This window comes from Mandrillus leucophaeus, unplaced genomic scaffold (assembly GCF_000951045.1).
Source record: "Mandrillus leucophaeus isolate KB7577 unplaced genomic scaffold, Mleu.le_1.0 Scaffold947, whole genome shotgun sequence".
Classification (NCBI taxonomy): Eukaryota; Metazoa; Chordata; class Mammalia; order Primates; family Cercopithecidae; genus Mandrillus; species Mandrillus leucophaeus.
Window position 1 is genome coordinate 297,858 of NW_012110330.1, and position 12,072 is coordinate 309,929.

At 41.7% G+C, this 12,072-nt stretch overlaps 1 protein-coding gene across 3 annotated transcripts in view; it reads left to right on the top strand.

Annotated features, from left to right (window-relative positions):
• Nucleotides 1–12,072, top strand: part of DCAF8 (DDB1 and CUL4 associated factor 8) — a 47,934-nt gene that overhangs the window by 21,951 nt on the left and 13,911 nt on the right. For all 3 annotated transcript variants that reach the window (XM_011970386.1, XM_011970385.1, XM_011970387.1), the window contains 4 exons: nt 2,000–2,673; nt 3,620–3,760; nt 5,130–5,224; nt 9,926–10,036. In XM_011970386.1, the coding sequence (XP_011825776.1) occupies nt 2,000–2,673; nt 3,620–3,760; nt 5,130–5,224; nt 9,926–10,036 (1,021 nt within the window). The remainder of the gene's footprint in view (nt 1–1,999; nt 2,674–3,619; nt 3,761–5,129; nt 5,225–9,925; nt 10,037–12,072) is intronic.

The following is a 12,072-nucleotide window of genomic DNA, read 5'->3' on the forward strand; positions in this document are numbered from 1 at the left end:
TACCCAAGCTGGAGTGCAATGGTGCAATCTCAGTTTACTGCAACCTCCGCCTCCCAGGTTCAAGCGATTCTCCTGCCTCAGCCTCCTAAGTAGCTGGGATTACAGGCGCATGCCACCGCGCCCGGCTAATTTTTTGCATTTTTAGTAGAAATGGAGGTTTCACCATGTTAGCCAGGCTGATCTCAAACTCCTGACCTCAGGTGATCCACCCACCTTGGCCTCCCAAAGCATTGGGATTACAGGCGTGAGCCGCTGCACCCAACCTGCAAGAACTGTTTATGTCTCCTGGCCTTCTGTTACTGCTTGAATCAAAGCACTTGTATTGTTGATCTTTTTTCAGTATTGGGTTTTGCCTAAGAGTACATTGAAAAGGATTTCCATTGCTTCAGAGATCTTCACAAATTACTGCTCTAATCCACATGGCTAGGCAGTAAGGTGCTCCACCTTTGAATCCTTAAACATCAGTATGGTATTGGAGTTGAATAGCTCTCTCATACTAGAGTTAACGTTAAACATCAGTGTGGTATTGGAGTTGAATAGCTCTCTCATACTGGAGTTAACGTTAAACATCAGTGTGGTATTGGAGTTGAATAGCTCATACTGGATGGTCTGCCTTTCCTGACAGCTTTTACTTCTGGCAGGATAAAATTTATAGCCATCTGAGGAAAGGAGGCCCATGAGCAGCATTTAAAATCTTTATTCTCCCCTTTTTTTCTTCACACCTTGACTTAGGTTGGAAGTTGTGGTTGTATTGGCTCTAGAACATTCCTCAAGTGCTCATTGGAATTGACTTGGCTGGTGTGAGATGAGAGAATGCAATATGTAGTTATAGGAGATAAGATCGATGAAAGTGACCTTGTTATTTAACTACCAGCATAGCAGACCTAGAATATACTGAACTTTCTTTTTAGGCACCACTATAGTTGCCCAGCTTTTTCTCAATTTCATATATGCTTCCTAATAAAATTTTGTCTCAATAGAGAGACTAAAAATATGTGACTAAAAATTATATTAAAAAATTCAAGCTAATGGAAGTAAGTCAAAAATATATTTACTAGCAAAAGGTGAGCAAGAACCCACTCAAATGATCACAATTCCCACTTACCCCTTCAGCTTCCTTTCTTAGTGAATTTTAGAAACTTAGGGGAAGAAACTTAGGATTTAGGTGACAGGAGGTATAGTGGTACTTTCTTTTTTTTTTTTTTTTTGAGACAGAGTCTTTGTCACCCAGGCTGGAGTGCAGTGGCGCGACCTTGGCTCACTACAAGCTCCGCCTGTCGGGTTCACGCCGTTCTCCTGCCTCAGCCTCCCAAGTAGCTGGGACTACAGGCACCTGGCTAATTTTTTGTATTTTTTGTAGAGACGGGGTTTCACCCTGTTAGCCAGGATGGTCTCAATCTCCTGATCTTGTGATTCACGCGCCTTGGCCTCCCAGAGTGCTAGGATGGATTGCAGCTGTGAGCCACTGCACCCCGCCCAATACTTGCTTAAAGTAGAAAATGGTGCGACTCCACATCCATAAGTCAGTGATTTTTATCAACTAGTTTCCGTCTTTCACTAAAAAGATGGCTATGCTATCTCTTGGCTGGAGTTGGCTCTTCTTTTTATATTCTGTTTAATTATTTGCTATAATTTAATAAGTGCCCATCCAATATAACAGAGCCAATGGTAGATGTATCAGGCACACTTTTATACAATACGCCAATGTTTTGCCTCTTGAGAACTTAATGTAATCTTAGATTGTCCTTAGATTCTTTGCTTTGTTGAAGTACTTTATGTGTTTGGATTTCATCTTAATCTTTCCAGTTTCTTGTCCTTTACAAGATTTCCCCTCAGAGGGTACTCTCTGTAATCATTTGTAATGAAAACACTTTGACCAAAGTTCCATTTTTGGTCTTTTGATGTGATGATTTCTTAGACTAAGGTGGGAAGTCCTTCTGATCACTATCCTGTTTTCTTATTTTTCCCTCTCATCTACCCATTCCTCACTAACATGCAGGAAGCCTGTCTAGCAGTCCAGAAGAGATGTCTGGAGCTGAAGAGGGGAGGGAGACATCCTCAGGCATTGAAGTGGAGGCCTCAGACCTGAGTTTGAGTTTGACTGGGGATGATGGTGGCCCCAACCGCACCAGCACAGAAAGTCGAGGCACAGACACAGAGAGCTCAGGTGAAGATAAGGACTCTGACAGCATGGAGGACACTGGTCATTACTCCATTAATGATGAAAATCGAGTCCATGACCGCTCAGAGGAAGAGGAAGAGGAGGAAGAAGAGGAGGAAGAAGAGCAGCCTCGGCGCCGTGTACAGCGCAAGCGGGCTAACTGTGACCAGGACTCATCAGATGATGAGCGGGCCCTAGAGGACTGGGTGTCCTCAGAAACATCAGCTCTACCCCGACCTCGCTGGCAAGCCCTCCCTGCCCTTCGGGAGCGGGAGCTGGGTTCAAGTGCCCGCTTTGTCTATGAGGCCTGTGGGGCAAGAGTCTTTGTGCAGCGTTTCCGCCTACAGCATGGGCTTGAGGGCCATACTGGTTGTGTCAATACCCTGCACTTTAACCAGCGCGGCACCTGGCTGGCCAGTGGCAGCGATGACCTGAAGGTGGTGGTGTGGGATTGGGTGCGGCGGCAGCCAGTACTGGACTTTGAGAGTGGCCACAAAAGTAATGTGTTCCAGGTGAGGCAAGGGAGCATAATAGCAACTGAGAGAATCAGGCATGAGTTAGAGAAATCTGAACTGCAGCATGGAGTGGGAGCTGATAGTGAGTTATTCTAGGAATTAGGTATCGTAACATGTCCCTACTTCGGCTCCCATAATAACCTGAATACACTGAAAGACTCTTGGCAACCTTAGATTCCTTGAGCATTATGGACTGTTGGAAGCCTTATAGATAGGGTGCATGCAGCTTACTAAATGTGTGCTGGTAGGAGGCAGTGTAGTATAAGCACAGGCTCTTGAGCCAAACTGCCTGAATTCAAATCCTAGCCCTTCTGCTTACTAGCTCAGTGACGTTGGGCAAGTTATTTTACCTTTGTCTTCAGTTTATCTGTAAAATGGGACTAATAACACATAGAGTTATGAGGATTGAATAACAATAGAAGCTAAGCAGTTAGAACTGTGGCTGGTACTTAATAAACATTTGATAAATATTAGCTTATACTGTTATTATTCTGTAAAGATTTTACTCCTTGGCCCCATCTACTATATTGGTACCAGCCATTTATCCTAAGGGTGTTCTTCTTTCGTCCCTGACATTCCCCCTATTTTCCTTTTTCTTTGTGGCAAATTTATATTTGCTTTCTGAATCAAGGTAGATTTTCCTCCTCTATTCCTTTTCTCCCCTGCTAGGTACAGTCCTAGTTCACCTGAGCTCTTATGTGCCAGTTCAGTCTTCCAGAGCCAACTGAAATGCTCTCTTACATCAAAGGACGTTTTTTCTCTCCCTTTCCTTTAACTCCTAGAAGAAATTGGGCTTAGCCAGCTGTACAAGAGTAGGAAAGCTAAGTTTCCAGCTGTCATGTAAGAAAAGGGGGTAAGTTGAGGTCATCATCGTATTTTTCATTCTCAAGTTTACCTCTCTCATTTCTTTTGTGTGTCCTTGTTTTCATTCTTAACACCCCAGGCCAAGTTTCTTCCTAACAGTGGTGATTCCACTCTGGCCATGTGTGCCCGTGATGGGCAGGTTCGGGTAGCAGAACTGTCTGCTACACAGTGTTGCAAGAATACAAAACGTGTGGCCCAGCACAAAGGAGCGTCCCACAAGGTAAGTAAGACCTTGCTCCCAAGTTTGTGCAATCCAAATCCTCTGTGGTTCTCAGCCAAGGTTCTCCCTTATCTCTGCCCATTGTGTCACGTTTGTTGTGGTCACATGCCTCACCTCTTTCAGTCCTAAGATTTGTAGTTAAAGGAGCAAAAGCAGCCACCCTAAACTCCTAGGAAGGCAAGTATTTGAAAGATCCCTGGATCATGCACTTACAGTACTTGGCCCCTAAGCTAAGCCATAGCTGGTTTGGAGATCTTTGAGGTCTCCTGTGCCCTTTAAACCTTTTACATTTATTCTGATTTTTTAGGGTATTTTGACAGTTTCAAGGTGCTAGTGGTTGATTCCTCATGTGTGAGAGCTTCAGCTTACCTGCTTAAACTCTGAGTTCACAAATAGCACTGTTTCTGGAAGCCCTATTTAAAGCTGAGAATATAGGCCAAATAATCATGGTGGCAGCTAGTGAGGAGTTAAAGAGCTGCCAGTTTTAAGGTAGGCATGGTGGTGTTCTTTTGTGCCATGGAAAGAGTTTGGTACTCTCTTAGAAACCCTAAGCAAAAATGTAGGTGGACCTGGAATATCCTTTTCTAGCCAAGATGGCCTAGGATATGTGAAAATTACCTATTTCTTTGATTCTTAAGTCTACTCTTAACCCACTGGATAACTAATTTTTAGATATAAGGAACTAAGATGTAAGGAATGAAGTTGGACACCATTTCTCTCTGCACCTAAGGGTACGGAATTGATTTTTTTCAAGAATGAACTGTTGCTGAATATGGTAGCTTATGCCTGTAATCCCAATACTTTGGGAGGCTGAGGTGGGAGGACTGCTTGAGGCCAGGAGTTTGAGACCAGCCTGAGCAATATAGCAAGACCCCATCTGTGGGGGAAAAAAAAAAGTGAAAAAATTAGCCAGGTATAGTGCCTTGTGCTTCTAGTCCCAGCTACTTGGGGGGCTGAGGTGGGAGGATCACTTAAACCCACAAGGTTGAGGCTTTAACGAGCCATGATCATGCCACTGCACTTCAGCGTGGGTGGCAAAATGAGACCCTGACTGGAGAAAAAGGAAATGAACTCTAATGGCTGATATTTTTCTTTGCTATCTCTGTTCATATCTCTTGGGGACTTAGTTGAAATAGCAAATCACCTGTCCTTTGACTTGTATAGAATAAACAAAGCTATAAATAATTCACATAGAATAAGAGTAAGTGGACTTAAATTATCTCCTTTCCTGGGATTTTATGACAAAAAGGTAGACATTTCTCTTTTTGGTACATTTTAAGTGCAGCCCTTCCTAAAGTTACAGGAATGAACTAGATGACCTCTAATTCTAATATTTAGAAACCTCATGTTTTTCCTTTTTCTTCTTCAGTTGGCTCTGGAACCAGACTCTCCCTGTACATTCTTATCTGCAGGTGAAGATGCAGTTGTTTTCACCATTGACCTGAGACAAGACCGCCCAGCTTCGTAAGTGTAGCAGTAGTATCATTATAGAACTGTATCTCTTAGCCTCGAACATATTCCATTATGTCTTGGTAATGCCTAACTCTGATTCATCAGAATAGTACCTTTGTGCCTATGGTTAAGAGGTAGTGTAAGGGGAATTCCTTACTTCCTCTCTTTCTCAGCAGTGAAATTCTATTCAGTCTACCTTCATTTCTCAAACAGTTTACTTATTATATGTGGCCTTTAATAATTTGATGATCTTTTGCTCTTTATTCACTTGGATATCAATCATTTTACCCACAGAAAGCACATTATCCACAAACTCATTTAGAGATAGGTCCTGTAAATTTTAAAATTTAAATTGAAATAAATTTTAAATTTTAATAAATTTTAAATTTTAATAAATTTTAAATTTAGTTATAGAAACATACAAATATGATAAATTTTGGACAAAAATATTAATAGCTGTAGTTGAATTCTGTTTTATCACAGTTCATTTGTATGTGAATCTGAGACTTATAGGTAAATTTTGTTCCTTTTTAACTGGGTGATATCATAGAAAAAACACAGCATCTTGTTTGGATCCAGGCAGACCTAGGTCAAATCTCAACTCAGGCACTACTAGTTATGACTTATTGATAGATATCTAGATTGTTTATTGTTTATTGTCTTGTCTGTCTTAAAAATTATTACAGCAAATCTTTGTTGGGTGCAGTGGCTCATATGTGTAACCCCAGCACTTTGGGAGGCTGAGCTGGGTGGATCGCTTGAGGTCAGGAGTTCGAGACCAGCCTGGCCAACATGGCAAAACCTCGTCTCTACTGAAAATACAAAAATTAGCCGTGTGTGGTGGCACATGCCTGTAATCCCAGCTACTCAGGAAGCTGAGACAGGAGAATCCCTTGAGCCCAGGAGGTGGAGGTTGCAGTGAGCTGAGATCATGCCACTGCACTCTAGCCTGGGTGACAGAGCGAGACTGTCTCAAAAAAAAAAAAAAAAAATAGATTATTGTAACATCTTATAGGTCAGTACCAGTATTGAGTAAGGGATGGCAATGATTTACATAGGACATAAGTAAAATATAAATTAATTTGGGGAATATAATGTGAAGACTGATTATTAGTAGCCTTTTATTTTTGGGGAGATAAGTCCAGAAAAAGCTGTTGGGATAGTAGAAGAATTTCTACGACTACTGAAAAGATGGAAATGTTTTAGGCTTGGGGAAAAAATATGTGGCTTGTTTATGTAACCTTCAAGAGGACAAAGGTTGGGAGATTTATACTGGAAAGGAAACAAGCCTAAATGACAAGTGTTCTGTCTTCTAGTACTAGCTTTGTAGTTATCTAACTTTGAGGAAATCATTTAATCTTTTGAACTACACAATGTTTGTTATTTCCAGTTCTAAAGTTCCACGATTCTGTAATGGTAATGGAAGATTAGCAAGTTTTTCATAGGGAAGGGCAAAAAAGCAAAAAATGATAATAAGTTTATTTAATCTGCTGTGTTAAAGAGTTGTGAAACAGAATGAGATCTTATCCTGTGGATCAGGTTCAGAAGGAAACTTTCTCTCCATATACACTTTTGCCACCAGGAATTGAATCTGGTTCAAGTAATGAGTAGAGCAAATGACTTTGGCAGATTATTGAATTTGTAATGAAATTATATAGGCAGAAAGTCTGGCTGCGAGTTAACCATGAATCTGAACATAAGCAATGATAGGATAGAATCTAAAGAGGGGAACAAGGAGAAAAGGAAGAGTAGAAGGAGACCCAAATCTAGATGTGAACAATAAAGACAGTGAGTCTTTAAAGTTTTTGTTATAAGGGTTATTGTTGTAGGCTGGAATGGGGTAAAAAGCTGAACATCTGCTTATGTTAGAGGCTTTTTTTTTTTTAGGTGGAGTCTCACTCTGTCACTCAGGCTGGAGTGCAGTGGCATGATCTTGTCAGAGGCATTTTTGTATGAAGTTGGCATAAGGGAGATTTTCTTTTGCATATATATGATGATAGCCAAGTCTCTGAAAGCTAATACAATTGACTAACATCTTAGGAAAAGAGTTTGATTTGAAATTGTGGATGTAATATTCCTTTAGCCAGTGCAAGCCAGTTTGAGGTATTCTTCAAAGAAATCCTTTGGTCTTACCTGTAATTATTTTTCCCTTTTTGCTGGGAAATACTTATTCATTAATTTTAAGGCAAAATTTGGTGAATTTGTTTCATGTTTCTTCTAATGTGAACATTTTTTCTTCCTATTGCCATGATTATCATTTTTATAGCAGCTCTGCATGTCACCTGCAGAGCTCAGGGTACTCTACATTTACCCATCAGGAGGGAGAAATGTTTGTTTTATGGGATTAAGTTGAGGCATAGAAAGATTGAGCTCTTCGTCAGGATTACATAACTGTGGAGCCAGTACTTCATAATCTATTCCTTAGTTTCTTCATTTTGCTTCCACATGATAAGTTTTGTGTTTGTTTGACCTTGTCCTTCTGAAATTTCAAATTGCTGAGAAAATGAGATGGTCCTGTGGGAAGGAGCAGCATCAGCTCCTACTTTCTTTCCCTGTCTAAAGCTCATATTAGAGCAGTCTCTTAGCTAGTTTTGTCCCTGAAGCTGTTATTCTTTTTACATGTTTCCTGCCTTGTGTTTTTGAGGTGTGTGAGGAATACCATTAGGGGATGGAGGTTCCCCCTAATGACATTCATTTTCAGTGCCCTCTCTCTCTTTTTTTTTTTTTTTAATTTTAAAATAAATAGAGATGGGAGCTCACTTTGTTGCCTAGGCTGGTCTTGAACTCCTGGGCTCAAACGATCCGCCCACCTCAGCCTTCCAAAGTGCTGGGATTATAGGCGTGAGCCAGTGCACCTGGTCCTCTGTATTCATTTAATGAAAAGGTGCAGAGATATTAAGTAAAATCTTTCCACTTTACCTAGAACAGTTCTAGGCTGAAGTGACTTTGGCTATGCAGAAAATATGCTAAAATCATTTCTTTACAAAGAAACTTGTTGTCATGGTTATATTTCTTTTTGTTTCCATAGCATCAGAAATAATTAAAACCTTCGACTTAAAAACAAAAGCTAAAGCCAAGCCTCTTCCTATAGTTTCTTGAAGTCTTTCCTTTCCTGTAAATTTACCAATCTTCATTATGTCATGTTTGACTAATCGAATGCTTAGATCTGAGAAGAATATTCATCATGCCACCCTTAACCTGGAACAAATTTTGGCTGTTTTAGACAGATTCTTCTGGATTTCTTCAGTGAAAAATGTATGTTTTCAGTGTGCATGTTTTAAGCTGGGTTTTTTTTTTTTTTTTGCTTTTTGAGACAGGGTCTCACTGTGTCACCTAAGCTGAAGTACAGTGGGAAGACCACGGCTCACTGCAGCCTCAACCTTCTGGGCTCAAGGAATCCTCACACCTCAGCCTCCTGAGTAGCTGGGACTATAGGTGCATGCCACCCCACTGGCTAATTTTTTATAACAATTTTTTTTTTTTTTTGAGACAGTGTCTCCCTCTGCCACTGAGGCTGGAGTGCAGTGGCATGATCTTGGTCCACTGCAACCTCTGCCTCCCGGATTAAAGCAGTTCTTCTGCCTCACCCTCCCGAGTAGCTGGGATTACAGGTGCATGCCACCATGCACGGCTAATTTTTGTATTTTTGGTAGAGGCGGAGTTTCACCATGTTGTCCACGCTGGTCTTGAACCCCTGACCTTGTGATCCACCCGCCTCGGCTTCCCAAAGTGCTGGGGTTACAGGGGTGAGCCACCACACCCGGCTTTTTATAATTTTTTTTATAGAGATGGGGTCTTGCTATGTTGCCCAGGGTGGTCTTGAGCTCCTAGCCTCGAGGGTTCCTCCCAAAGTGCTGGGATTATAGGCATGAGCCAGTGCTTGGCTTAAGTTGGGTTTTAAGTGACTTTTTTTTTTTTTTTTTTTTTTTGAGACAGTCTTGCTCTGTTGCGCACGCTGGAGTACAGTGGCATGATCTCTGCTCACTGCAACCTCCACCTCCCAGGCTCAAGTGATTCTCTTCCCTCAGCCTCCTGAGTAGCTGGGATTCCTGGCGCGCGCCACCACGCCTGGCTAATTTTTGTATTTTCAGTAGAGGTGGGGTCTTACCATGTTGGCCAGGCTGGTCTCAAACTCCTGGCCTCATGTGACCCACCCTTCTCGGCCTCCCAAAGTGTTGGGATTACAGGCGTGAGCCACCATACCTGGCCTTAAGTTACATTTTAATGGAATCTGAGAGCGAGTCTCTGACCTTAAGGTCTTTTTTAGCCTACTGTTTCTGTGATTCTTCCACTTCTGCCTTTGTTCCCAGGTGATTGGGAAGATAAGATGTATTTATCAATAAAGGGTAGGAAAGTATCTGTAGTATTGTCTGATTAATAACTGGTTGTTATTGTGTTGGACTCCAGCTAAACTGAGGCTTCCTGAGGAGCGGTACATTCATATACCTTTAGTTTATACTTCTTAAGGAACACTAGAAAGTGACTGCACTGCAGGTTTTTTTTCCCCAATCCCCGAAGTCCCATTTAATACATGTGTGTGCTTTTTTCCTGTTGTTACGTACAAAACAAACAGACAAAACACAACACTTCTTTCTTTCCAAATGAGAATCTCTTTGGTTACTTATTAGCCATGTTACTCTCTTGGCTCTCCTTTACCATGGCCATCTGGATCTTTTGGAGTATATAATTTTCTGTGCTTTTCTACTCTTAAAGGAAACTGGTGGTGACAAAAGAGAAAGAGAAGAAAGTGGGACTGTATACGATCTTTGTGAATCCTGCCAATACCCACCAGTTTGCAGTGGGTGGACGAGATCAGTTTGTAAGGTGAGTTTGTGGCTCTTTTGTGTCTTTGACAGTTTATAAGACTGATTACCCGGTGCTCCTTTATGGAGAGTTATGAATTTTCTAGGAATCCATTAACTATTATCTTGGATTTTTTACCATTTTCCAAAAATCTTACATGCCTTTGGAGATGTTCTGTTCTCTAATGTAACAGTCTCTGAGGGGTGACTTTACATATTTTAGAGATTATCAAATTTTGAAGTTAGATGATGGTCAGGTGCAGTGGCTCACACCTGTAATCTCAGCACTTTGGGAGGCGAGGCAGGTGGATCATCTAAGGTCAGGAGTTTGGGACCAGCCTGCCCAACATGGTGAAACTCTGTCTCTAAAAAGAAATACAAAAATTAGCCAGGCGTGGTGGTGCATGCCTGTAGTCCCAGCTACTCAGGAGGCTGAGGCAGGGGGATCACTTGAGCTCAGGAGTCAGAGGTTGCAATGAGCCAAGATTGTGCCACTGCACTCCAGCCTCAATGACAGAGCAAGAGTCTCTCTCAAAAAAGAAAAGAGAAGAAGTTAGATGAATTTACCAAGGTCCTCACATGGCAGCTAAGCTGTGAATTTAGGTTTACCAGCAGCTGCTGTATTAGTAAATAATCTTCTACCTTTTTCATATATAAGTAAACATGCACTAGAAATTTTATTTTACTTTATTTATCCTTTTTTTTTGAGATGGAGTCTCACTCTGTCACCCAGGCTGGAGTGCAGTGATGTGATCTCAGCTCACTGCAACTTCTGCCGCCCGGGTTCAAGTGATTCTCCTGTCTCAGCCTCCCGAGTAGCTGGGATTACAGGCACCTCTCACCGCGCCTGGCTAATTTTTGTAGTTTTTGGTAGAAACGGGGTTTTGCCATCTCGGCCAGGCTGGTCTTGAACGCCTTACCTTGTGATCCACCCACCTTGGCCTCCCAAAGGGATTACAGACGTGAGCCACCACACCCGGCCTAGAAATTTTAAATACTGGTTTTCAATTCAGAAATAGTTAGACTTGGGAGCACTTAGTGTGAACTGAGGGTTTTTTGGCTCTCACTGTCCTGAGCTACCACTTTTTTTTTATCCATAGTGATATCTTTGTTACCGTGAACACCTTTTGTTAACACTGGCTCTTGATACATGACCTAAGGAAAACAGACACTGTGGATTCAATCTCCATATGTATTAGTTAATTTCCTCTGACCCTTAGTAGTAAGCTGTATTCATCCCTATCCAGTTGGCCTATTTTAACTATGTTTCTTTGGGCTCATCAGTTAGAAAGGAGAGAGAGGGACAAGATCACTAGAAAAATGAGTGACTTTTTGCTTTCCTAATGGTAAGTGAAAAGCGTCATCTTCCTTTTGAAATGAGAGCACATTTTATAGCTGTATTTCCAGATTCATTTTATCAGTAAGAATCATGGGGAATAGGGTACATTTTTAGAAAATACATGAGAGATGACTTTGCCTTGTTCAGGAATCCTGGACAAAACCTTGTTTCTCTGTTCTTCCCCTATTCCCATGTCTTCAAAACTCATTTCCTCTAGTTACCAACAGTCCTCAAATGTGTAGCCATAGATTTTTTTTTTTCTTTTTTTTTTTAGACAGAGTTTCGCTCTTGTTACCCAAGCTGGAGTGCAATGACACAATCTCGGCTCACTGCAACCTCTACTTCCCGGGTTCAAGCAATTCTCTTGCCTCAGCCTCCCAAGTAGCCAGGATTACAGGCGTGCCACCACGCCTGGCTAATTTTTTGTATTTTTAGTAGAAACGGGGTTTCACTATGTTAGCCAGGCTGGTCTCGAACTCCTGACTTCAGGTGATCCACCCGCCTCGGCCTCCCAAAGTGCTGGGATTGGAGACGTGAGCCACTGTGCCCGGCTGATTTTTTTTTTTTTTAGATAAGAAGCTGTTGATCAAAAAGGGTTGCACTTTTACACATTTTCAGTTGCTACCTCCTCCAAGTTGAGCATTCACTGAAATTTCGAGTTGGGAGTTCCTACTTAGAGCTCCAGGTTACTTGAAAAGTCTGTGTCTCTAACGAATTCC